At 36.7% G+C, this 27,629-nt stretch overlaps 1 protein-coding gene and 3 pseudogenes across 1 annotated transcript; 3 read left to right on the top strand and 1 right to left on the bottom strand.

Annotated features, from left to right (window-relative positions):
• The first annotated feature begins 4,831 nt into the window (after positions 1 to 4,831).
• On the top strand, positions 4,832 to 5,143 carry LOC137942952 (agamous-like MADS-box protein AGL80). The gene has a single exon (XM_068788668.1). It carries the CDS (start codon positions 4,832 to 4,834, stop codon positions 5,141 to 5,143), a length of 312 nt encoding a protein of 103 aa, XP_068644769.1.
• A 54-nt stretch (positions 5,144 to 5,197) lies between these two features.
• On the top strand, positions 5,198 to 6,763 carry LOC137942951 (uncharacterized; annotated as a pseudogene).
• Positions 6,764 to 19,797: 13,034 nt separating this feature from the next.
• LOC137942950 (uncharacterized) lies at positions 19,798 to 20,869 on the top strand (annotated as a pseudogene).
• Positions 20,870 to 23,430: 2,561 nt separating this feature from the next.
• LOC137943264 (5S ribosomal RNA) lies at positions 23,431 to 23,549 on the bottom strand (annotated as a pseudogene).
• Between the last annotated feature and the right edge of the window lie 4,080 nt (positions 23,550 to 27,629).

Here is a 27,629-nt window from a genome sequence, read left to right as displayed (position 1 = left end):
TCTTACAAAAAAAAAAGTAAGTAGCTCATTCTAGAGAGTACATCATCTAGACAACTCAGCAACAATGTCTAACCAAGCAAGAAAAATGGAGATTTATTTCTCACAAACAGTGAACCCAAAAGAGACAAGAAGAGTAAAATAGGCAAGAAGAGTCGATCACATAGCAAGACATCAGCTACTTCTACTAGAAAATTGAAGAAATTGAAGTGCCGAGAGTTGAAAGAGTCAAGCTCATGCATAGAAGTCAACCACATTAGTAAGAAATATGAAGCCCTCAACTGAAAGAGAAAAAACATGAATTAAGCATTTGGTTAAAATGAGAAAAAAGAGTTTACCCTTGTGGAAGGAGCTGACCCCATATCATGGCAAACATATAAAGAGAGTCGAGTGCAAAGAAATAGAGAATTTTGAAGGTGAAACAGAATGGACCTCATCAAAGGAATCAACCCCTCGGTAAAGGAGTTGACTCCATCAAGAGGGAGGAGGAAAAAGATTCAATTATGACAAATAGAATGTTTTGAAAGAAAAAAGAGTTGACCTTCATTATCCAAAGTCAGCCCTTTAGCATAGGAGTTGACCCCTATAGAAGAAAAATGATATGGGGTTGGCTCCTTCCACAAAATGATACTTGGAGACTGTACATGTCACAGTGATCTTACAAACTAAGTCAACTTTTTATTTTATTTCTACTTTTAGCATCAAAATTGTGCTAAAAGGGCACTTTTTGCATAATGATGATGTTCATATATGGTATTACTCTTACGAAAGGTTTACTCATAAATTAGAAATGGCAAGCTATTTTAGATTATATACAAAATTTTAAATTTACAAAGGGGATATAAATGAAAAATAAGCAAAGAAGTGAAAAAATACCAATCTACATTTTTTATTTTAGAACCTCTAGCCTGAATATGATTCTATTGATGTAAATAGAAAATGAACGTGTTTTTAAAATTCTTCTCTAAGGAAAATGATTATGACTAGCATAATGTTAAGACCAAATAAAAAATAGTAGTGTGTAGCAAAAACATAAAAAGGTTAGGAATAAAAATACTATAAAATGTCACTCAATGCAGTTTCAACAAATGAAAATCTTATTCATCATGTTTCTCTATTATGCCTTTGATATTTTCAATGTGGACATCATTTTTTATCAATAAATGGATAAACATGTGTAAAACCTCATAGATTTATGACACCAATGTGGACTTTGAAGATCGGTTTACTGTTGGATTAAGAACAACAAATGTGTGCAAGTTGTACACCAACTTTGTTATAGCTATATTGAGAACAACGAATGTGTGTAAGTTTTACACCAGCTTCATTATAGCTCTATGTTCTCGAGAAAGGAGACAATATAGCTCCGTGTTGAGAACTAGACAATATATAGTTTCAAGTTCCCCATATCTCCTACTGTCTACAAAATGTAGTGGAATCAATCCTAGTATTTTGCATAAGTATGATGGTACTAATAGGAAGTAAACAATCACTCTCAATAGTTGTGCCAATAAGAATTTTATTTTCAAGTGAATTTTTTTGTGAAGGTTCTATGGCCAATTTTGAGTTATAAGTCTTTGTACCTTGTTTCAATAAGAAGATTTTTCAAAATCTATTATTACATTAACACACAGAAGTTACAATTTTCCTCATCTTTTCAAACTTATGCATTAGCTTGCATTATTTTGCATTGATTTGTCTGAGTAATGATTTTTAAACTTATCCTTTTCTTTTTCTCACTAAGAGAAGATTTCACTTAAATATATGTTTTACAAAACTTTTCCTTATCCATTGGCATGAGGAGCTTTTCTTGTAGACTATTTACTAGCTTTGAACTATTAAATATGCCATAATAGATTTCATTTTACAGGAATCCTTATTTGATATTGACCTCTTTCACATAATAGAATAGTAAGTTGTAAGCTTCTTATTTATTTTAATGAACTAAAATGCCAAAATAATTTTATTAACAATCAGAATAAAGAAGTTTTATATGAAATTTTTCAAATTGTTTCTAATTCTTATATATTAAATGTTACAAGGAAAGGATCATTGAATACCATTTATTTATTTTTAAAGGGCCTTAAAGTTTCATTAAAGTGTCATTATGGCCACTGCACATGACTCTATTGCCGAAATAGAGACGGTGTGCGAATAGAGTCCCTCAACAGGAAGACTTCGTCTATGTTGCCAAAACAGAGACGTTGTGCATTGAGAGTCTCTCGGGAGAAAACTGTGACTCTTTTGGCGAAATAAAAACCCTCAGGGTTTCCAAACAGGGTTAGGGCAAAAAACAGAGAGCGACAGAGGAGCTCTCGGAAAAATAGAGAGGGGTTTTTAGAGATACCTTCAGGCAACGCCGTGGTTAGGAGAAAGAGTGCTCAGAGGCTCGATGCCACTGCTGTCACCGCTGTCGGAGCTGTAGTCCGACGTTGTTGCCGGTGTTGTACAGTGGGACTTCGACTCTATTTCTAAAACATAAATAGAGTCTCTCGGCATAAAAACAGACTCAAGAAGAACGATGAGATTGTCATCGCCGTTGTCGGAGTGACTGTTCGTTGTCGTTGCCGTTACCAGTGCTGCTATTTGACACTGCTGTCGAAAGAACAGAGTCTGGGACTTGTCAGAACAAAGAGGTTTATGGAACTCCTTCGAGATTTCATATCAGTGCCTGTGTGTACGCCAAGAAGACGAAGCGGGGAGAAGTTTCGGTCTCACCGAAACCCTTTGAGACAAAATAGAGAGAAGACTCTCTTGGGTTGTATTTTTGGTGTGAGAAATAGACTGTATTGTGATTCTTCAATTTATCTATAAAATCTTCTACATCTCCCGTGGACGTAGGCAATTTGCAGAACCTTGTAAAATATTGTGTCGTGCATGATTACTTGTTACTTGTCTTGTTGTCATCGACGATTTTTCCCTAACAATCTTCGGGCTCGCTAACCTCCATTAAAACAATATTAGAGTAGTAGGTTGATCCCCAAGATGCAAGAATAGAGCAAGATCCGACAACAAAGATGGAAAATGTGGACTAAAGGAATATGGTATGATCCAGCAATGCTACAAGGCAGAAGAGAGCAAGTCCAAACTCAGTTATATATAAACCGAAGAGGCCACCTATTCTAGTCTGATTTGGAATCCTTGCTTCCCTAGAGTTTCCTTTTACGTAATACTTGCTAAACATGGAGCTCTACTTTCCTTCCTTGATATTTCGCTGACTGAAGATTTCACAGTTGATAGTTTTTAAGTCATGATGTAGTACTAGCGCCAGTATATTGAATTTTTTCATCTATAGATGCACCTTGTTGTGCTATGGAGAAAAAGAGAAAGGATCGATTGAAAAAATTTTAGAATTATGCAATTGTAACATAAATCTGAATAACTAAAATTATATTTTAATCTTCAACATTTAAAAGAAGAAGTTCATTAAATATTACTTTGAATTGTTGTAGCTTTAAAAATTTTATGTAATTATTAGATAGATTAATTAAATATTACTTTATAGGTGGGGTACCATTGCACAAAAGTAAAATTTTCTCACAAAAATTATAGAAAATGAATTGATCAAAATTTGCATTTTTAGTGGTTTTAAGAATTTCTCACTCAATATGCCCTACATGAAGGTTGTTGTTGTCCAATCTAATTACACCCAATTACCAACTCATGTAATAAGAAGTATTTTGTGGAAAATTATTATTATTATTATTATTATTATTATATTTCAAGGAATTGTACCCAAATATTGGATTTAAAATTTTAATTTACATGAATAATGACTTTTTAAACTGATTTCCCAAATTATTTGATTTCAACCTTTGGAATCCTCATACAATCCGTCAACTTCCCATGTTAGTAAAGCTTGTCCATATAGCACTATTCCAGCCCATCCTTTAAAACCTAAAATTCCTCATTTCCCCATTTTAGTTTTATTTTGATTTTGTGAGTTTTCTCTATTATAAATAGAGAAACAATGTACTCATTATACAATCAATTAATTGTTTTCTCTCTTAATATTTTAAGAATCAATTCCTACGCCTAATATTTGTAATGACTCAAATAAAACAAATATCAAATAAAACATAGTATAAAAATAAGATATCCAATTATAACTTCATAACATGAACTAAAAGCATGGTTCTCCTCATTTGTGCTAATGTAACTCATGACATTACCAGAGGATTTCTTAAAGAACAACAAATTGAATAACAAAAAACGTGTCAGTACTTTATAAACTTGAGTCTAATAAGTTAATCTTATAAAAAAGAAAAAGAACATGAGATGAAGAGCAGATATGAAAGAGTCATATATGACCAACCAAGAGAAAATGTTATAACTTTACTAATGAATGAGTCATATATGTCAGTGCTTTGTCATAGAAGAAGTTGATCATCAAAGAGCTGATATGGAGAGTGACAATGGGTATAACCAAGAGAGATTGCCAAGTAGTTTATGAATAGGATTGTTGAAAATCAATAAACATGGGGATTACGCGATTCTTGAAGATGTAGGCAATATACTACTATCTCACTTTGAAGCAAAGTAGTCACTACAAAAAAAATCATAATTTATTATATCTTTTGTGATCTCTGGTTTGCTTTGACAACGAGGGGGCGAGGGACATTATACGTGCATAGAGAATCCATATTTTTGGCGTGAAAAAGGTTGGTCGGTTAAGCATTTGAGTGGTCGATCGGGAATACGGCGTGTGCTCTTCCGTGGCGACTTGTGAGTGGGCGTGGAAACCGGAAACTGGAAAACAACTGGCACTCACTCTCCTACTTCAACGCTCCTATCACAATTTCCCCAAATTTCTTCTCGATTTCGCATAGTTGCCATGGTGATATCTAAACTCGAGATGAAGTTCATCGGCGACGAAAGGGCTCGCTGCAAGGTTTTCAAGAACCGAGTCGAAGGGGTGAAGAAGAAGTGCCATCGATTGTCTCTGCTCTGCGGCATTGACGTCTTCTTCTTGTGTTCTCCTCTCGAAAGCGAGAAAAAATTCTCTCCTCATTCCTGGCCTCCAAATAAGCCTGAAGTTCTTCACATCCTCACAAAGTACAGTAATCAAAGCAATGAAGAAATATGTAAGCATCCAACCACTTTAAGCACCAACTCGTCGAAAGAATCTCTGCGGAATTTGTCTTAAAAAATTTCTGGTAAATGGGAAGAAGCGAAACAGAGATTGGAATTTCCCAAGGGAATGGGACTGGTGTGCGAAGGAGCATCAGACAGAAAAATTGAGACGCAAACCATAGTTGATCACTCGCATAATCTGTGGCTCGTCTGTGAGATGGAATCTCAGGGAAGCAACAACGCTTATCTTCCAATTTCTTACATGAATCCGTTTCAGCAGTCTCAGACGGGGCTTGATCTTCCTTCTGATCAATTGTTTTGGGGTAAGACTTAGAGCTCCTCCAGCACAGATCTCGGATTCAAATTTTATTGAACGGTAACGTGAATGGGTTCGGGTTCAATGGGAGAGCAGGGGTTATCCCCAAATTTTTCACACATAGGACAGGTTTTACAGAAATTTTGTGAAGTAAAGGTTTTATAGAAGAATTCTAAGTTCTGTAAGTAAAGCATATTGGTTCATTATGTATTTTTTACTCTTCTAGTATTTTGTTTGTTCCGATTCACTTCTCAATGTTTTCTCTAGAAAAGGTGATTTCTGTCGTGACTTTCTTGGAAATCTTCTTTCACGTAGCTTGCTAATCAGATGGAACCCAACACTGCCCTTTCCTCCAAAAACTCGAGACCCCCACCTAAGCGTTTGTTTCTTCAGAAATCAAGTCCCTGATTCGATTCTTAACAATCCTTCCCTCAATACTGCAGTTTCCCTGGTCCCCTCAAATTATAACTTCGAAATTCATAAATCAATATGGCGAATTGTATCTTCCGGCGCCAAAAGTGTCACCCTTCAATTCCCCGAAGGTCTCCTCATGTACTCACTTGATCTTTCCGACATTTTTGAAACCTTTGCTTCTGGGTGACGTCACATATGGGGCATGCTGCTGTGTGGATGATTTTTCTAGATCTTTTGATCCATTACGGGCATAACTTTTTAGTCCCAATAGATTACACCAAAATCCCTGATTTATATGTTTTCGTTGAAATAAAAATAGATATAGACCATGTCATTAATACAATTAAAGAATTTTTTGTGACAAAAAGATTGCAATGGCAGGGACCATCCAATTCTCAGCAGTTGTGAGAGCAGTTAAATCTGTTTTAGTTGACTCTGGTATTGATATCATTGTTCCACAGTTTAAACCTACAATTAGGGCATTTCGATATGATCCATATCTCAAAGTTTTCTTCTTGGAAGAATATGATCTCAATGGGATGAAACAAGCTGAGGGGAAGTGCATCTCCTACAATTCTTATTAGTGTTGTAGTTGATGCTGTTGTATTTGTTGTAGATGGTAGATTCCATCTAGAGGCATTTATGATAGCAAACCCCCATATTAGGGCATTTCGATATGATCCATATCCCAAAGTTTTCTTCTTGGAAGAATATGATCTCAATGGGATGAAACAAGCTCAGAAAAAAGAAATATTGAATGCAAGGAAAGTTAACTCCTGGGGGTATTGTGCATGGAACGCTCGGGCGATAGTCCATATATACCTCATTCTTCCAAACCCTGTTGGGCAACTTGTTCCCTATATTGACCTGCTCAACCAAGAGATCGAACATTTTGTTGCCTTTTTTGAAGATCCACATGTCATAATATCGAGCAATTTGTGGTCTTCTTACAACCATTTATAATCTAAATCCGAGATGGTCCACATCAAACCAAAAAAAATAAAATACTATGTGGTGGATAATTATAACACCTGAATCGCCTCTCCACATGGCAAAGTCATTCTATAGCACTTCAATAATTTTCCACAATATTCTAAAACATTTCAAAATTAACCAAACAATTTCCATTGTAGATACACTAAACACTGTAAAAACACACATATCAAGTCCAAATTCACCAAACATCCCTAGTAGAGCATCATATGATTTCGCAGTCACTACAAACTGTACCTCGTCAGTGATGGGGGTCAGGTTTAGTCGGCGAATGGACGCCTGTGTAGGTGACTCAGCATTGTTTGAACTGGACTCAACACCCCAAGCCCTAAACCCTATTAACCCTAAACCCTAATTCTTGAACCATAACCTAAACCCTAAACCCTAACCTTAAAACCCTAAAAGCCCTAAAACCCAAAAACTGAAAAACTGAGAACCCTAAAAAAATAAAAAATAAAAACTAAACCCTAAAATACAAAAAACCCTAAACCTAAACCCTAAAATACCAAGCACCAAACCCTAAATACACTAAGCCCTAACCCTAATCCAGAAATTAAACCATATGAAGACAAAATTGAATCATAAACCCCAACCCTAAATCCCACAATTAAGAAACAATTAATACACATTACGCACAAAAATTAAAATTAAATCAAATATAACACTAAAATAATAAAAAAGTCAAGGTTTAGGCGTACCTTCTTAAATTTGGGGAAAACCGTAGTCGAAGGGTGAAATTGAAGTCGAATCGAAGTAGACTTGAAGAAATCGACGCCGAAATGTCAAAAATCAAAGAAAATCGAAATTGAAATGGGGGAAATCATACGAAATCAGGAGGTATTTTGGGCGAAGAGAGAATAGCTATAGGAACAAGGGAGTGGGAGGCAGAGAAGACATTCGCAACGAGAGGGAGAAGGGAGAAGGGAGACAGAGGACGAAAGGAGGAAAAAAATTTCGGAGGAAGAAGAGACGAGAGAAGAATTAGACCGAGAGAGGGAATAGTGCAGAAGAGTGACTGAAAAGAAAAATTTTGACGAGGGTTTGAGGTATCCCGCCCGCTTCATCCAGATGATTCTCAATATACTACAGAATTTGGATTCCTGAAATTAAACTGTAGAGATGATTTTTGGGTTCTTCTGATTCATCAACATGAATCATGCGCTGGTGCTCCACTAACGATGTCAGGAGATGAACCAAGTAATGCGGCTGAAGTTCATCTCCTGCGTGAGTTGACTAACCCCTCTTATTAGAACTGAAGTCAATTACTTTGTGTGTTGTTTTCCTAGAGTGAGCACAAAGGTGATCTGAAATCTGTCAGCATTAGCATCATTAACTAAAATTGAAACTAAGCTGATGGGTTAGTTCATTGGAGAAAGAGAATAGAAACTGATTCTTATTACATTAATTGAAATTGCAAAAGTGTTTTAGCATGCCTATCTTACTCTGAATTTTTTCTTTCTACCACATTTATCAAAACGCCAAATTTTATTGATCGCAACCGTTTGTGTTACCCTCTCCATCCTACCAATCCCTTTTCTGGCTTCCTTCTTCCCTCGTGTTCTATCGGTCTTTTCCACATTCTTTCCATAAAATAAAATAAAAAATTCAAATCTTAAGAAAAAATAGAGATATAAAAAATTAAAAAGGAGCGCTATGTCATTGGATTAAAGAAATAAAACATTCTCCGACCGTATCAAAACTTAACCGCACTACATTAATAATGGAAAACAAAAAAAAATCGTAGTTTTTTCCCTCTTCACTTCTACCTGAACATTTCGAACCGTTAAAAAAGAAAACAAACTATATATACAAATACGTTTTTCTGCCCCTACCAATGAGACCACGGAACACCGACGCACACAACACCGGTCTCTACTCTGTTCCCTCTTGCCGCTCTTGGTTGCTAAAAACCAAGCGTCTCATCCGTCGGGGACTCTACTCACATCCCCGCACCACCGTCTCCTTCCTCAGGTGCCATTGTCGCCGGTGTGCGTCCGACGAGCGCAGCACGTTGGTGTACAGAGGCTTCCATTACAACAGCTCTCTCTCTCTCTCTCTCTCTCTCTCTGTGCATTGTGACTGCTCCTCTCGGCTGCACTTCGACGCATTGTCTAGTGTTCATTGCCACCCACCGAAGCAACGTCTCTCGAACGAGAATCAATTATGCGCAACGATGGTCTCCAGGCAACTGGAAGTGAGGAACAAGACCAACCGGGAATCAAGAAGAAAATGCGCACAAAACATCGATGGTTCGATGCCAGAGCACACAACAAGCCCCGTCGTTCGACTCCCATCGTCAATGATCCCCTCTGCAGACCCGAACGACGGCTGATGGCTGGTTGTAATCCCTTTCTTCCCACGGGCGCATCTGTTCCCACAAACATGATGTCACCTCCTACACACTTAGCAACCTATTCTGGCGCACCAGTGCAGTCATCCTGTCTGGTCGGGGACGCTATTCGGAAGCATCACTACCTCTCTTGGACGTTGTCTTGCTGGGGAGCACCAGCGTGATTGAGATCCTCTAGGCACACAACGTATTGACAGTCGCACGTGCCACCACTGGCAATCGAAGAAACGCAGGGCTCATAAGGCCTCATCGTAAGTCTACATCCACCTCTACTAAAAATCGACACATAATTTTTATTTTTATTTATGGCATAATAAAAATATAGACAACATTTTACAAAAAAAAAGGAATTGTAATCAAGACGAGATATTCCAAATGTAAATCAGAAATTCTAAGGCAATATAATATTCATAAAAAGAAATCTGAAACCCAAGATGCATACCTTCAGTCATGGTAGACAAAATTCCAGGAATTTTGGAGAGTAACCTGTTGATGGAGAAAACTCAGGCTTATTTCTAGACCAAATCCCATTTAACGTATAATCCAAACTCAGGCTCACTATCCTTACATCTATGGGAAACTACCTAGTAATGGGTTTGTTGGAAGATGGGTTCAAGCCCACGAGCTCAAGACAAGAAGCCCACACGTCAAAGGAGTGGCATATATGTAAAATATGGTACTTTCCATAAATATGGCATAGAAGTGTATATATGTGTTCCTTTTATGTATTTTGTTTTATCAAGTTGTAGCCCTAAGGGCATTGTAAAACTATAAATAAAGGCATTGGCTAAGAGGTAGAGCATTGAAGCACTCTCCTCTCTTTCCACAAATCCGTCTAGCCCTCATTTTTGTTTTTGACGCAACCCTCTTCTCCCTTAATCCAAACTCTCTCCTTCCTTGTTAATCTTCTTCTCTTCTCCTTCTTTCTTCTTCTTCTTCTTCTTGTTGTTGATCTAAAGTTCATTTCATGAGATCCTAAATTCTACATGGTATCAGAGCAAGGAATTTAGGATCTCTCTTCATGGAGTTATGATGAAATTTTTTCAAGAAGTTGTAAAAGGAGTTCAGTCATGAAGAGATAAGTTCATGCTCTTCCTATTTACGTTTTTTTTTTGTTTCCTTTTCTTATTTACATACTCCTTTTTACTGTTTTTCTTTACTACTTGAATTTGAGTCACATCAAGTCAAGATAAATCTTTATATGTTGTAAAGATTTATTTCTATAACTAAATTGATGTTATAATTTTGACTCCTTGTAAATCAATTACAAGAATGACCAAGATCATTTGCTGTTTGCATCTTATTAAGATTGATGGGTGAAATTCAATTACCTTTATGTAATTTGGATCCATCTCATTTGAGGTAGAATTCCAGCACACGTTGTTGTATCTTCTCCTACTTAAGATTGTTCATGGGTTTGTGTTATCTTCTCCTACTCTTGCATCATTCGATAATATTAGTGCTACATTACTTCAAATACCAGATCCATTCCCTCCTTCTCCTATTGATGCTCTATCCCCGATGCTCTCTAGCAATCGGAGAACATCTTCCTCATCCCGAGGACAGGGCAGAAATATGAGAGGGGGTCAAACTATGAGAGGGGCTGAAAATAGAGGTGGTAGAACGGGTCAGAATTCTTTCCGTACTGAGCCTCAACTTTGCACTTATTGTGGCCGTCAGAACCACCTAGTGGCATCATGCTGGAAACTTCATGGCAAGCCTAATTGGGCCACGACTAACCCAGTCTCGGTTAACGTTGAGAAAAATGAAGATAAGGCTGAATCGTCATCCGAAAATGTGACTCTTACGGCTGAGGACTATGCTACATTTCAGAAAATGAAGTCATGGTATCATCTATTCCCTCATCATCTACTGCTGCCACTACTATTGCCACAAGTATACTTTCTTCCTCTTCTTCCTCTTCCTCTTGGATCATCGACTCCAGGGCCTCCGAACATCTATCAGGTAACAAACACTTGTTGCAGTCCTTATCTCTTTGTTATCCTCATAAATTCATTACTATTGTTGATGGTACCCAAACCAAGGTCCTTGGCAAAGGTTCCTCCTCTCTTACTTCATCCATTCCCCTTCAAGATGTTTTGTTTGTTCCTCAATTTCCTTTAAATTTGTTCCCGGTTAGTCAATTGACCAAACACTTAAATTGCTCTATCACCTTCTCACCGTCTTCTTGTGTCTTTTAGGATCTGACTACGAAGCGGGTGATTGGTGGCGGCCATGAAAGGGGGGGGGGGGGGGGGGGGGGTTTGTACTACTTCACTCTTCCACCATTAGTTGCATTATCGTCCACTACTTCTGAGGCCCAACTTTGGCACAATCGACTTGGTCATCCATCTACCCCTTCACTTCGTTCTTTGGTTCCATCTTTAAAAGAACTTTCTAATTTCAGTTGTGAGGTTTGTCAATTAAGTGAACATGTCAAGAGTACATATTCTCCTCGTCTTACAACTACAAGTACTGCTTCATTTGAGCTAATACATTCTGATGTATGGGGCCCTTTATGTGTCTCAAATATTACCCAAGTTAAATATTTTATCATTTTTGTTGATGATTTTACTCGAGTGACTTGGTTATATCTATTTAAAGAGTGTTCCGAAATTCTTCCTTTGTTTAAAATTTTTCATGCTATGGTCTTAACACAATTTGGGAAGAAAATTCAAAGCCTTAGATCTGATAATACTAAGGAATACATGTCTCATGACTTCAAATCATTTTGTGAGAGTAATGGGCTTATTCATCAAACATCATGTGCCTATACTCCTCAACAAAATGGTGTTGCTGAAAGGAAGAATCATTATCTTCTTGAAGTTTCTCGAGGCCTCCTCTACTCCATGAAGGTACCCTATTTCTATTGGCCTCGTGCTATACTTACAACATTCTTTCTCATTAATAAATTACCTTCATCAGTCCTTCATCATAAAACTTCTTACTCTGTGTTATTTAACAGTGAAGATCCTTTTCTCTTCCTTTGAAAGTGTTTGGATGTACGTGTTTTGTTCATGTTGCATCCCCACATAAAAATAAACTTGATCCTCGGTCTATGAGGTGCATTTTTTTGGGGTACTTTCGCACCCAGAAAGGTTATGTCTGTTAAAATCCTACCCTTAGGAGGATGTTTATCTCTAGGGATGTGACTTTCTTTGAGGACACCCCCTTCTACTCCTCCCTTGATGCACCTCTAGGATGGACTTGTCCTTCTACTACTCCTTGTTTGCTTATGCCATTCAATCTTGAAGTGGATCCATCCCCTGATGCACCAACTGTACCTTCACCTTTGGAGTTGTCGGATCCACTCGAGGTAAGTCCTTCTCCTCCTATGTATGGGCCTGAATTTGATACTCGGCCTATTGCTTTAAGAAAAAAACATCGCTCCTCTACTACTTCGCATCCTATCTCAAATTTTATGTCCCACCATCTCTTGTCTTCTGAGTGTTTTCAGCTTCTTGCGTCCCTTTCTTCTACTTCTGTTCAGCAGTCGTATCAGGAGGCCCTGAGACATCCAGGATGAAAGGCGGTTATGGATGAAGAAATACACGCCTTATACGAAAACCAAACCTGGTACTTAACATCACTCCCGAAAGATAAAAGACAAGTTGGTTGTTGATGGGGTTTTTTGGTGAAACATAATCCGGATGAATCGGTTGCTTGTCTTAAAGATCGACTGGTGGCTAAGGGCTATATGCAGTACTATGGGATAGATTATGAGAAGACCTTCTCTAATGTTTCAAAATTGAATTCGGTACGCATCATCTTATCTATTGCTGCTAACTCATCATGGCCTGCCTATCAGTTGGATGTTAAAATACTTTTTTAAATGGTGATTTCAGTGAGGAAATTTATATGGTTCAACCACCTGGTTATGTGGTTGAGGGAGAGTTAGTATACTAGTTAAAAAAGTCTTTATATGGGCTTAAGTAGGCCCCTCAGGCTTGGTTTGATAAATTTAGTCAAACACTCCTTCGGTTTGGTTTTCATCGGTGCTCAGTTGATCATTCTGTATATTATAAAAATACGGTCAAAGGAAAAATATTATTGGCCGTATACGTGGATGATATTATCTTAACCGATGACGATGCTTTGAGCATATGAGAGGTGAAGCAGATGATATGTCAGGAATTCAAGACTAAAGACCTTGGTAAGCTTAAATATTTTTTGGGTATAGAAGTTCTTCAATCCAAACATGGGATAATATTGTCTCAAAGGAAATATGTCTTGGATCTCCTTGAAGAAACAAGAATGAAGGGTTGTAGACCAGTTGACACACCTATGGATACAAATGTAAAATTATGTGCCACAAATGAAGAAGATATTGATATTGGCAAATATCAAAGACTCAAGGGAAAACTGATTTATCTCACGGTAACTAGGCTAGACATATCATATGATGTTAGTGTGGTGAGTCAATTCATGCACAAACCACAAATTACCCATTGGCAGGCTTTAGAGAGAATATTACGTTATCTAAAAGGAGCTCCAGGAAGAGGATTGCTGTATAAAAAACATGGGCACTTCAACATAGAAGGCTTCTCAGATGTAGATTGGGTTGGATCTCCTGATGATAGAAAATCAACATTAGGATATTGTACTCTGGTTGGGGGAAACTTGGTTACATGGAAAAGTAAGAAGCAAAATGTGGTTGCAAGATCTAGCGCCGAAGTAGAATACAAAGCTATGGCCCATACCGTTAGTGAACTTTTATGGGTCAGGATTCTTTTTACCGAACTACATTTTTATAAAAAGGGGTCCTTGAATCTGCATTTTGATAATCAAGTAGCTATTCATATCACCTCAAATCCAGTTTTTCATGAAATAACTAAACATATTGAGGTGGATTGTCATTTTATATGGGAGAAGTTTCAAGCAGGAATAATTTCTCTCAAACATGTGTCATCTCAAGAGAAAGTAGCTAATATTCTCACTAAACCCATTACATCTAAAATCCTATCATTTATATGTGGCAAGCTGGGTATTTATGATGTCTTTTCTCCTCCAGCTTGAGGAAGAGTGTTGGAAGATGGGCTCAAGCCCACGAGCTCAAGACAAGAAGCCCACACGTCAAAGGAGTGGAATATGTGTAAAATATGGTACTTTCCATAAAGATGGCATAGAAGTGTAAATATGTGTTCCTTTTATGTCTTTTGTTTTATCAAGTTGTAGCCCTAAGGGCATTGTAAAACTATAAATAAAGGCATTGGTTACGAGGTAGGGCATTGAAGCACTCTCCTCTCTTTCCACAAATTTGTCCAACCCTCTTTTTTCTTTTTGACACAACCCTCTTCTCCCTTAATCCAAACTCTCTCCTTCCTCGTTCTTCTTCTTCTCTTCTCCTTCTCTCTTCTTCTTCTTCTTCTTCTTCTTTCTTGTTGATTTAAAGTTCCGTTCATGATATCCTAAATTTTACAGGGTTAAACCTAAAAAAGGGAAACAACTATCAAAGGGGTCATGGGCCATTCTGAAAGGAGGGGGTGGAGGAAGAGTCATGAGATGCTTGGTAATGGGATTATAGAGATAGTAACTGAGTTTGAGATTAGTATGGATTTTCTTGCACTAGAAGATGACCCCATTGCATGAACCCATATTCTTGATGTTGTAATGTTAAGGGAAGACGAGGGACTCATGGAGCGTGAGTGCCCCTTTGTCGTCAAAGCGACAAAACATACACTCACGTATGAAGCCATAGTCGTTGTATTTGAGATAGACAAAACCGAAGTCAATTGATTTGGCAGTGAAAGAAACTAACTTTCTTGATCATATTTTGTCGTTTCTTTAAAATAGCCTCAAACTTGAGTTGTCATTTCTTGGGCCGACGTGAAAGAATTTCAAGTGAGATGTCTTTGTTGTGGACTGTGGAGCCTGGTCCTCTGCACACGACTTTGTTGCCGAAATAGAGATGGTTTGCAAATAGAGTCCCTCGTTAGGAAGACTTTGTCTCTATTGCCAAAACAGGGACATTGCGTGTAGAGAGTCTTGCATTTCATTGTTTGTTCACTATTGAGAATAATCATAATTTATTGCATTTTTTTGTGATCTCTCGTTTGCTTAGACAAAGAGGAGGCGAGGGCACATAGAATACATTTTGAAAAGATTTTTGGCAGGAAAAAGGTAGGTCTATTACGCACTTTGGGCGGTCGACCGGGAATGGCATGTCACCTCATTGTTGGCAAACCGCGTGTACTCTTTCTTGAATTGCGTGGCAACTTGCGAGTGGGGGTGGAAGCCGAAAAATGGCAAAAAAGATTTGACTGGCACTCTGTTGGATCGACAACGTTGCCATCGTCACAGTCAGAGCTGTTGTATGATGCCACTGCCGTCGCCGTTGCTGGTGCTGTAGGGTGGGACTTCAACTATGTTTCTGAAACAGAAACAGAGTGAAAAATAGAGTCTCTCGGCAGAAAGAGAGACTCGAGAAGAACGGCGATGTTGTCGTCGCCGTTGCCGGAGTTACTGTTCGTTGCCATTGCCGTCGTCGTTACCCGAGCTACTATTGGACACTTTGTGGGAAGAACAGAGTCTGGGACTTTCCGAAACAGAGAGGTTTACGGCGCTCCCTCAAGATTTCATATCGGTACCTATGTGTCCACCAGCAAGATGAAGCATGGAGAAGTTTCGGTCTCGTCGAAACTCGTTGAGACGAAATAGAGAGAAGACTCTCTTGGGTTGTATTTCTGATGTGAGAAACAGACTGTATTGCGATTGTTCAACTGATCAATAAAATTCTCTATAGCTCTCGTGGACGTAGGCAATTTGCCAAACCACGTAAAATATTGTATCATGCATGATTACTTGTTGCTTGTCTTGTTGTCATCGACGATTTTTCCTTAACAATTGGTATCAGAGCCGAAATATTATAAGAAGATTGTGTACAAGGACAAGTCTAGTATAGTTGCTGAAGCAGCTCCTATGGAGTGCGACTTTATTAGACTGGATGACCTACCAAAGGCCACAGTACAGTGCAGAGATACAAGTGACAAGGAAAGTGGGTCCAGTGCACCACCTCCTATTATTCCACAGTCAGATCTAGAGACATCCACTCCTACAACAGCAGTTCGCATGTCAGTAAGGACTATTCATCCTCCACAACGTTTCTCACGTACTTTGATTTATATTTTGTTGACAGATGGTAGAGAAACGCAAAGTTATGAAGAAACCTCTCAAGATGACTATTCTAGCAAGTGGGAGCTAGCCATGAAGGATGAGATGGATACCCTATTAGGGAATCAGACATGGGAGTTGACAAAACTTCCACAAGGGAAGAACCCTATTAATATGTTGACAAAGGGTGTTATTCTTGAGAAAATGAAGTTGTGCGCAGCTTCAGTGGGTCTTCTAGTATGAAGACAAGGGTAGTGAGTTGCAGAGATGGAGGATATCATGTTTGAGGAAGAGGGCGATGCAGTTGGTGTACCATTCTCCAAGTGGGAGAATTGTTGAGGACTGTGGAGTCTGGTCCACTGCCCACGACTTTGTTGCTGAAATAGAGACAGTGTGCGAACAAAGTCCCTTGGCATGAAGACTTCGTCTATGTTGCCAAAACAGAGACTTTGCGCGTAGAGAGTCTCTCAAGAGGAAACTGCGACTCTGTTTGTGAAATAAAAACCCTCAGGTTTCCGAACAGGGTCAGGGCAAAAAATAGAGAGCGACAGAGGAGCTCTCGAAAAAATAGTAGGGGTTTTTTGAGAGACCTTCAGGCAATGCCGTGGTTAGGAGAAAGAGTGCTCAGAGGCTCGACGCCGTTGCCGAAGCTGCAGTACGATGTTGCTGCCGTCACCGTTGCCGGTATTGTACGACGGGACTTCGACTCTATTTCTGAAACAAAAATAGAGTAAGAAATAGAGTCGGTCGGCAGAAAGAGAGACTCGAGAAGAACGACGACGTTGTCGTCGCTGTTTTAGGAGTTACTGTTCATTGCCGTTGCCATCGTCGTTACTGGTGCTACTGTTTGACACTGCTATCGGAATAACAGAGTCTGGGACTTACTGAACAAAGAGCTTTACAGAACTCCCTCAGGATTTCATATCAGTGCCTATGTGTGCACCAGGAAGACGAAGCGGGGAGAAGTTTTGGTCTCGCCGAAAGTCGTTGAGACAAAATAGAGAGAAGACTCTCGCGGGTTGTATTTCTTGTGTGAGAAACAGACTGTATTGTGATTCTTCAATTTTTCTATAAAATCATGTACATCTCCCATGGCCGTAGGCAATTTGTAGAACCACGTAAAATATTGTGTTGTGCATGATTACTTGTTACTTGTCTTGTTGACATCGACGATATTTCCCTAACAGTCTTCGGGCAAGCTGACCTCCATTAAAACAATATAAGAGTAGTAGGTCAATCCCCAAGATGCAAGAATAGAGCAAGATCTGACAACAAAAATGGAAAACGTGGACTAAAGGAAGATGGTATAATCCGGCAATGTTACTAGGCAAAAGAGAGCAAGTCCTATCTCAGTTATATATAAATCGAAGAGGCTACCTTTTCTAGTCTGATTAGGAATCCTTGTTTCCCTAGAGTTTCCTTTTACGTAATACTTGCTAAACATGGAGCTCTACTTTCCTTGATATTTCGCTAACTGGAGATTTCACAGTTGATAGTTTTTAAGTCATAATGTAGGACTAGCGCCAGTATTTTGAATTTTTGTCATCTATAGATGCACCTTGTTGTGCTACGTAGAAAAAGTAAAAGGATCGATTGAAAAAATTTTAGAATTATGCAATTGAACCATAATTCTCAATAACTAAAATTATATTTTAATCTACAACATTCAAAAGAAGAAATTCATTAAATATTACTTTGAATTGTTGTAGCTTTAAATTTTTTATGTAATTATTAGATAGATTAATTAAATATTACTTTATAGGTGGGGTACCATTGCACAAAATTAAAATTTTCTCACAAAAATTATAGAAAATGAATTGATCAAAATTTGAAATTTTAGTGGTTTTAAGAAATTCTCACTCAATATGCCCTACATGAAGGTTGTTGTTGTCCAATCTAATTACACCCAAAATTAGCAACTCATGTAATAAGAAGGATTTTGTGGAAAATTATTATTATTTTTATTTATTTTCAAGGAAATGTACTCGAATATTGGATTTAAAATTTTTATTTACCTAAATAATATCTTTTTAAACTTTTTCCCAAATTATCTGATTTCAACCTTTGGAATCCTCATACGATCCGTCAAATTCCCACGTAGTAAAGCTTGTCCATATAGCACCATGCCAGCCCATCCTTTAAAACCTAAAATTCCTTCTTTTCCCATTCTCTTTCCTCTTTCCTCTTTCCTTAATGGACATGCTGATGTGGTGCCATTTGGACAAGCTCTGTTGACATGGGCAAATATAAAAAAACTAAAGAAGAAAAGATTAAAGGAAAAATAAAAAAATAATAAAATTTAAAATAAAAAAGGGAAAATAAGGAATTATAAAAAAAGTAAAAAATGAAATAATAATAAAAATTGAACATAGAAAAAAATAATAATGGTAGGAAAAGTAATTAGTCATTAAAATAAAAAATAACTAATAAAACTAAAAAAATTATTTGAATCAATTAATAATGAAATAATTATTTAATTTTATAAATAGAAAAGGTTATATTAATTGGTTAATTAAGTAATCCCTGCATGTTTGATTAAATAGTTGATTAGTTATATAATTAATTATATCAATTGACTAGTTAATTTCCACAAATCATCATGTAATTGATTATTTTCTTACCAAATCAGTAATTATTCAATTAGTAAATGTATTAAATATAAATTAATCAACTAGTATTAGTTGCAGTCAAATAGTAAATTATTCTAGTTCTTCATACCAACTCCATTGGAATGTGTTCCATTACTTAAATAATTATGTAATTACTTCCTATTCAATTAAATAATTGATTATTTATTACATTAAATAAGTCAATTGGCCAATTGGCCAATTTACTACCACAAATCATGGCTTTTTAATTATTTTCTAACCTAATCAATACTTATTTAATTAGTAAATATATTATTCTAATTAACTAGTATTAGCAATCATCAAATAGTATGTCATTGTGGTTCTTACAGACTCCATTAATCCTACAAAACAAATTAATTAGTTAATTATATAATAAGAATGTGTTCACTTAATTAGATAATTAAGTAATTACTACCTATTCGATTAAATAATTGATTAGTTATTACATTAAATAAGAAATCTTACAGAAGAAATCTTTTGATTCTATCAGTTTTCTGTAATAGTGATTTACTTCGTTTCGTATTAGGAGTTCTATTCAAGTTTTAAGTGGATAGGTTTAATTTTATTTTGATTTTGTGAGTTTTATCTATTATAAATAGAGAAACAATGTACTCATTATACAATCAATTAATTGTTTTCTCTCTTAATATTTTAAGAATCAATTCCTATGCCTAATATTTTTAATGACTCAAATAAAACAAATAGCAAATAAAACATAGGATAAAACTAAGATATCCAATTATAACTTCATAACATGAACTAAAAGCACAGTTCTCCTCATTTGTGCTAATGTAACTCATGACATTACCAAAGGATTTCATGAAGATCAACAAATAGAATAACCAGAAACGTGTCAGTACTTTATCATCTTGAGTCTAATAAGTTAATCTTATAAAAAAGAAATATAACATGAGATGAAAAGCAGATATGAAAGAGTCATATATGACCAACCAAGAGAAAATGTTATGACTTTGCTAATGAAAGAGTCATATATGTCAGTGCTATGTCATAGAAGAAGATGACCAAAAAATTGTAAGGAGAGTGACAATGGGTAGAACCAAGAGAGATTGCCAAGTAGTTTATGAATAGGCTTGTTGAAAATCAATAAACATTGGGATCAGGCGATTTTTGTAGATGTAGGCAGTATACTACTATCTCACTTTGAAGCAAAGTAGTCACTACAAAAAAAATCATAATTTGTTGCTTTTTTTGTGATCTCTTTGACAATGAGCGGGCGAGGGACATTATACATGCATAGAGAATCCATTTTTAAAAGATTTTTGGCATGAAAAAATGTAGGTCGATTAGGCATTTGGGTGAGAAATAAACCCCCAAAAGGGTCGCCCTTCAATTCCTCGAAGGTCTCCTCATGTACTCACTTGTTCTTTCCGACATTTTTGAAACCTTTGCTTCTGTTGATGAGTGCTTTATTCTGGTTGACATCACATATGGGGCATGCTGCTGTGTGGATGATTTTTCTGGATCTTTTGATCCATTACGGGCATAGCTGTTTAGTCCTAATAGATTACACCAAAATCCTTACTTTATATGTTTTCGCTGCAATAAAAATTGGTGTAGACCATATCATTAATACAATTAAAGCGTTTTTTGTGACAAAAAGATTGCAGTGGCAGGGCCCATCCAATTCTCAGCAGTTGTGAGAGCTGTTAAATCTGCTTTAGCTGACTCTGGTATTGATATCATTGTTCCAAAATCTAAACCTTTGTCTTCAAGGGAAGTGCATCTCCTACAATTCCTAATAGTGTTGCAGTTGATGTTGTTGTATTTCTTGCAGATGGTAGATTCCATCTAGAGGCATTTATGATAGCAAATCCCCATATTAGGGCATTTCGTTATGATCTATATCTCAAAGTTTTCTTCTTGGAAGAATATGATCTCAATGGGATGAACGAAGCTCAGAAAAAAGCTATATTGAATGCAAGGAAAGCTAAGTCCTGGTGTATTGTAGTTGGGACGTTCAGGTGACGGTCCATATATACCACATGCTTCCAAACCCTGTTGGGCAACTTGTTCCCTATATTGACTTGCTCGACCAAGAGATTGAACATTTTGTTGTCTTCTTCGAAGATCCAAATATCATAATATCGAGCAATTTGTGGTCTTCTTACAACCATTTATAATCTAAATCCGAGATGGTCCTCATCAAACCAAAACAAATAAAATACCAAGTGGTGGATATTTATAACACCTGAATCTCCTCTCCACATGGTAAAATCATTTTATAGCACTTCAATAATTTTCAACAACATTCTAAGACATTTCCAAATTAACCAAACTATTTCCAATGTAGATACACTAAACACTGCAAAAACACACATATCAAGTCCCAATTTACCGAACATCCCTGGTAGAGCACCATATGATTTCACAATCACTACAAACTGTACCTCATCAGTGATGGGTGTCGGGTTTTGTTGGCTAATGGACGCATTTGTAGGCGACTCAACATTGTTTGAACTGGACTCAACACCCTAAAGCCTATTAACCCTAAACCCTAATTCTAGAACCAGAACCTAAACCCTAAACCCTAACCTTAAAACCCCTAAAAGCACTAAAACCCAAACACTGAGAACCCTAAAAAATTTAAAAAAAAAGACTAAACCCTAAAAATACAATAAACCCTAAACCTAAACCCTAAAATACCAAGCACCAAACCCTAAATACACTAAACCCTAACTCTAATCCCGAAATTAAACCATATGAAGACAAAATTGAACCATAAACCCCAACCCTAAATCCCACAATTAAGCAACAATTAATACACATTACGCACAAAAATTAAAATTAAATCAAACACAACACTAAAATAATAAAAAAAGTCAGGGTATAGGCATACCTTCTTAAATTTGGGGAAAACCATAGTCGAAGGAGTAGAATTGAAGAAATCAACGGCGAAATATAAAAAATCAAAGAAAATTGAAATTGAAATGGGGGAAATCAAACGAAATCAGGAGGTATTTTGGGCGAAGAGACAATAGCTACAGGGAGAAGGGAGTGGGAGGCCGAGAGGACGTTCGCAATGAGAGGGAGAAGGGAGAAGGGAGATGGAGGATGAGAGAGAGGAAAACAATTTCGGAGGAAGAAGAGACTAGAGAAGAATTAGACCGAGAGAGGGAAGAGTGCAGAACAGAGACTGAAATGAAAAAATTTAACGAGGGTTCAAGGCATCCCACTTGCTTCATCCGGATGATTCTCAATATTCTACAGGATCCGAATTCCCAAAATTAAACCGTAGAGATGATTTTTGGGTTCTTCTGATTCATCAACATGAATCATGCCCTAGTGTTTCACTAACAATGTCAGGAGATGAACTGAGTAATGTGGTTGAAGTTCATCTCCTGCGTGAGTTGACTAACCCCTCCTATTAGAACTGAAGTCAATTACTTTGTGTGTTGTTTTCCTAGAGTGAGCACAAAGGTGATCTGAAATTTGTCTGCATTAGCATCATTTATGTTGAAAATTCAATCTTCTTCATATCTAAAAACTATTTTCTGAGCAGATGGGTTAGTTCATTGGAGAAAGAGAATAGAAACTGATTTTTATTACATTAACTGAAATTGCAAAAATGTTTTAGCTTGCATATCTTACTCAGAAGTTTTTCTTTCAACCACATTTATCAAAATGCCAAATTTTATTGATCGCACCCGTTTGTGTTACCCTCTCCATCCTACCAATCCCTTGGCTTCCCTCTTCCCCCGTGTTCTATCGGTCTTTTCCACATTCTTTCCATAAAATAAAATAAAAAATTAAAATCTTAAGAAAAAATGAAGATATTAAAAATTAAAAAAACGCTATGTCATTGGATTAAAGAAATAAAACGTTCTCTGGCCATGTCAAAACTTAACCGAACTACATTAACAATGGAAAACAAAACAAAATCGTAGTTTTTTCCCTCTTCTCTTCTACCAAAACATTTCAGATCGTTAAAAAAGAAAACAAACTATATATACAAATACGTTTTGTTGCCCCTAACCTCAATATTATGAGGGAGAAATTAACTGGTGGCAAAGGAAAAAAGGGTAAAAAGGGGTGCAACAGGAGGACTTCTTAGGAGGTCACCCATCCAAGTACAACAATCGCCAAAACACGTTTAACTTCGGAGTTTTGTGGGATTCAATGCATTAGTGTTGGTATGATCGCAACCATTTGCGTTTCCCTCTCCATCCTACCAATTCCTTCCCCAGCTTCCCTCTCCCCCCGTATTTTGTTGGTCTTTTCCATATTCCCTCCCTAAAATAAAATTAAAAATTAAAATATTCAATAAAAATCAGGATATAAAAAATTATAAGTGTTTTGTCGTTGGCTTAAAGAATAAAGCATTCATCGACCTTGTTGAAACTGAACAAAACGACATTAATAACAGAAAATAAAACAAAATTTGTACTTTTTTTTCTTTTTTCCCATCTTCAAACGTTTCGAATCGTTAAAAAAGAAAACAAACTATATATACAAATATGTTTTGCTGCCCCTAACAGTAGCATTGCGAGGGTGAAATTAGTTGGTAGCAAAGGAAAAATGGGGGAAAATGGGTGCTACACGAGGACTTCCTAAGAGGTCAACCATCCTAGTACTAGTCTCATCCAAGCGCTCTTAACTTCTGAGGTCTGATGGGATCTGGTGCATTGGTGCTAGTATGATCGCACTCGTTGTTGTTACCCTCTCCATCCTGCCAATCCCTTCCTCGGCTTCACTATCCCCCCGTGTTCTTTCGGTCTTTTCCACATTCCCTACATAAAATAAAATATAAATTTTAATCTTATGAAAATATCAAGATATAAAAAATAAAAAAGGAGCGCTATGCTGTTGGATTAAAGAATAAAACATTCACCGTCCGTGTCGAAAGTGTAGCGAACTGCATTAATAAAGGAAAACTAAACAAAATCATTCTTTTTTTTTCTTTTTTTTCCCCCTTCTGTTCAACCCGAAAGTTTCAAACCGTAAAAAAAAAAGTATATATATATACAAATACGTTTTGTCACCCCTAACCCTAGCATTGCGAGGGAGAAATTAGCTGGTGGCAGTGGAAAATAGGGCAAAATGGGGTGCAACATGAGGACTTCTCAGGAAGTCACCCATCCTAAATATATAACTAGAATGTGTTTAATTAATTAGATAAGTAAGTTATTACTACTTTTCTATTAAATAATTGATTAGTTATTACATTAAATATGTCACTAGGCATATTAATTAGCAGAGATCATTGGCTATTTAATTATTTCTTACTTAATCAGTAATTATATGATTAGTAAATACATTATGTCTTTAATTAATTAGTATTACATATGATCAAGATAGTTATGTATTACATTAAATGTGTTATTTAATTAATCACAACCCAACCCTTGCTCCCCACCTAGGCGTGGGTGAGGATGTAGGTGAGGTGCGTGGGTGAGCCACATAGGCAAGGCACGTGTGTAGGTGAGTGGCGCACATGCATTCAAGTTGTAGGGGCTGGCTATCAATTTCTTTGTCTCATTTAAAATTTAAAATTTTAACTCGGATTGATTCAAATGCTCTTGAATTATATTTCATGAGCTTATTTAGGCATTTGTGATAATGCCAAGTTTGAATTTAAATAAAGGGGTAAACCTCCTACTTAGGTGGGAAGATCATACTGATCCATGTAAGATGATGGGATAAGGATTCTTATCCCTAGTTTGCATATAAGTAGGCTTTGTACCCACGAGTGTAAACCATCTTCATTTTATGCAAAGAAGTTTCCCTTATTTTCAAAGGTCTTTTTTTTGTTCTTTTCAAACTTCTTGTATGTTTTTAATTTTATATTTTTTTATCACTTTGGAGCACTGGCTATACTGCCACTACCTACATAGAACAAGAGTGCACCCAACAGTCAGAGTGAGTTAAGTTTTTTTATTCACCAAATTAGTATATTTTTGTGAGCTACCATTAAAATTGTTAATACACTTTCTTTTTTTCATGCACAAAAATTGGGCTTGTCTGCCTTTGAAATTGAAAGGAGTCTTTTTTCAAACATAGACCATTTTGAAAGGAATATGAAGTTTTATCGTTTGGCTAGAGTGATGCTTCCTTCTCTCATATTTGCTATGTACAATTGGGGCCTCTTTAAAAGGAAAGGGTCACTTAATGGAGAGAAGCAGAAGGAGAAGTTCAAAAGAAAAGGTGTTGAGAAGTAATGGTGGTAAATTTGTTTTTTTAGAAATAAAGAACATCTAAGTATGGAGGAGGATAGGAGATGAAAATTTCTTTTCATGCAAAAGTTAGCAACTCCAATTTGAGGGGAGTGTTGTAGGCGCAAAATGGAAGAGTCTAATATGATTTTCATGGTAAAGGAATCTCATGGGGGAAGAATTAGTAGGACAAAGTCTTATTTGAGTCTCATGGGATAGAATCTTACATAAGAAATCTATTGATTTTATCAGTATTCTGTAATATTGATTTACTTTGTTTCTTATTAGGAGTTCTATTCAAGTTGTAAGTGGAACATGGGTAGGTTTAATTTTATTTTAATTCTGGGAGTTTTCTTTATTATAAATAGAGAAACAATGTACTCATTATACAATCAATTAATTGTTTTCTCTCTTAATATTTGACGAATCAATTCCTATGCCTAATATTTTTAATTCCTCAAATAAAACAAATAGAAAATAAAACATAGCATAAAAATAAGATATCCAATTATAACTTCATAACATGAACTAAAAGCATGGTTCTCCTCATTTGTGCTAAAGTAACTCATGACATTACCAGAGGATTTCATAAAGAACAACAAATTGAATAACCTAAAATGTGTCAGTACTTTATCAACTTGAGTCTAATAAGTTAATCTTATAAAAAAGAAATAGAACATGAGATGAAGAGCTGATATGAAAGAGTCATATATGACCAACCAAGAGAAAATGTGATGACTTTCCTAATGAAAGAGTCATATATGTCAGTGCTATTTAATAGAAGAAATGACCAACAAAGAGCTTAATTATTAACATTCAGAGGAATAATATTGGAGGAATCAAAATTTGGAATAGATAAAGTTTGAAGAATTACAAAATAAACAACAATGCTTACTAAAACATGCAATGGAACCAAAAATTGAATATTTACCCATGTAAATAAATTTAAACAAATAAATCAACATGTGAGTAGGCTTAGATTATAACACATAAACGATTTATATCACTTTATAATGGCATCCTAAATTTATCTCTAAAGGAATTTTCTATTGTTGTAGATGACTAAAAAGTTTTTTTAAATGTTTCTATCCAATCCAAATTAACCACTTAAATATAACAACTACCACGTGAGGTTAAATTATTAGATTTCCATGGATATTCACAAATTTGTATGTCATTAACTTTATGTGACTAAACTTAATGTCACTAGACGTTTTTCATAATTAAGAATGTTGTGGTTATTACTTAATTATTAAAATGTAAACCAAAATATGACATCAAAATAATTGACTAAAATTTATGCCAATTATTAATTTCTTATATTTAGGTCAATCATAATATGCATAGAAGATTAAGTATGCATAAACCCAAAATAAATTTTTATACAGATATAAATTAACTAACACTTGCATATTAAACATTCATATATGCATATCCAAATTTTAATCCATATGCGCTAAAATGAAAAAGAATGAAAACTAAAATATTCTATTTTTCCTGTTATTTATATATGAATTAAATGTATCCAACGATAACATTGGGCTTGGATGGGCCGTGAGCATGTTTGGTGCTCTTGCGCGTACAGTGGTGCGGGACAACCGGAGAGCACAATGTCGTGCTCCTGGCCTTGGCTGCACTCCAATGAGAGCACGGAACACCGGCGCACACAACACGGGTCTCTGCTCTGTTCGCTCGCGCCGCTATCAGCTGCTCATAGCCAGACGTCTCGTCCGTTTGGGACTTCACTCACCATCCCCGCACCGCCGTCTCCTTCCTTTGGTGCCATATTCGCCGGTGTGCGTCTGACGAGCACAACACGTCAGTGTACACAGGCTTCCTTTAGAGCGTCTCTCTCTCGGTGCTCTGTGACTACTCCTCTCGGCTGCGCATTGACGTATTGTCTGGTGTTCATTGCCACCCACCGAAGCAAAGTCTCTCGACCAAGAATTAGTTGTGCGCAATGCCGGTCTCCAGGCGAGTGGAAGTGAGGAACGGGACCAACCGGGAGTCGGGAAGAAAATGCTCACAAAATTTCGATGATTCGACACCAATGCACACAACGAGCCCCGTCGTTCATCTCCCCACGTTGATGATCCCCTCTGCAGACCCGAACGGCAGTTGATGGCTGGCTATGGGCATTTTCTTCCCACGGGGGCATCTGTTCCCGCTAACATGTTGGCACCTCTAGCGCACTAAGCAAAACCTACTCTGGTGCACCAGTGCAGTCATCTTGTTTGGCCGGGGACACTGTTCAGAAACATCACTGCCTCTCCTGGACGCTGTCTAGCCAAGGAGCACCAGCGTGATTGAGATTCGCTAGGCACCCAACATATTGTCAGTCGCATGTGACACCACTGGCTATCGAAGAAGTGCAGGGCTCATAAGGCCTGATCTTAAGTCTACATCCTCCTGTACTTGAAAACGACACATAAATTTTTATTTTTTTTATGGCTGAATAAAAACATAGACAACATTTAACAAAAAAAAATAATGGAATTTTAATCAAGACGAAAGATTCCAAATGTAAATCAGAATTTCTAAAACAATATAAAATTCATAAAAAGAAAATCGGAAAC

This window comes from Aristolochia californica, unplaced genomic scaffold (genome assembly GCF_029961685.1).
Source record: "Aristolochia californica isolate CCGP_79_NKW_82.1479 unplaced genomic scaffold, dmAriCali1.0.hap1 SCAF_10, whole genome shotgun sequence".
NCBI lineage: Eukaryota > Viridiplantae > Streptophyta > Magnoliopsida > Piperales > Aristolochiaceae > Aristolochia > Aristolochia californica.
This window is presented reverse-complemented; position numbering and strand designations above follow the sequence as displayed.

Coding starts and splice junctions, on each gene's coding strand:
- LOC137942952 (XM_068788668.1), top strand. CDS start 4,832: ATGGTGATATCTAAACTCGAGATGAAGTTCATCGGCGACGAAAGGGCT.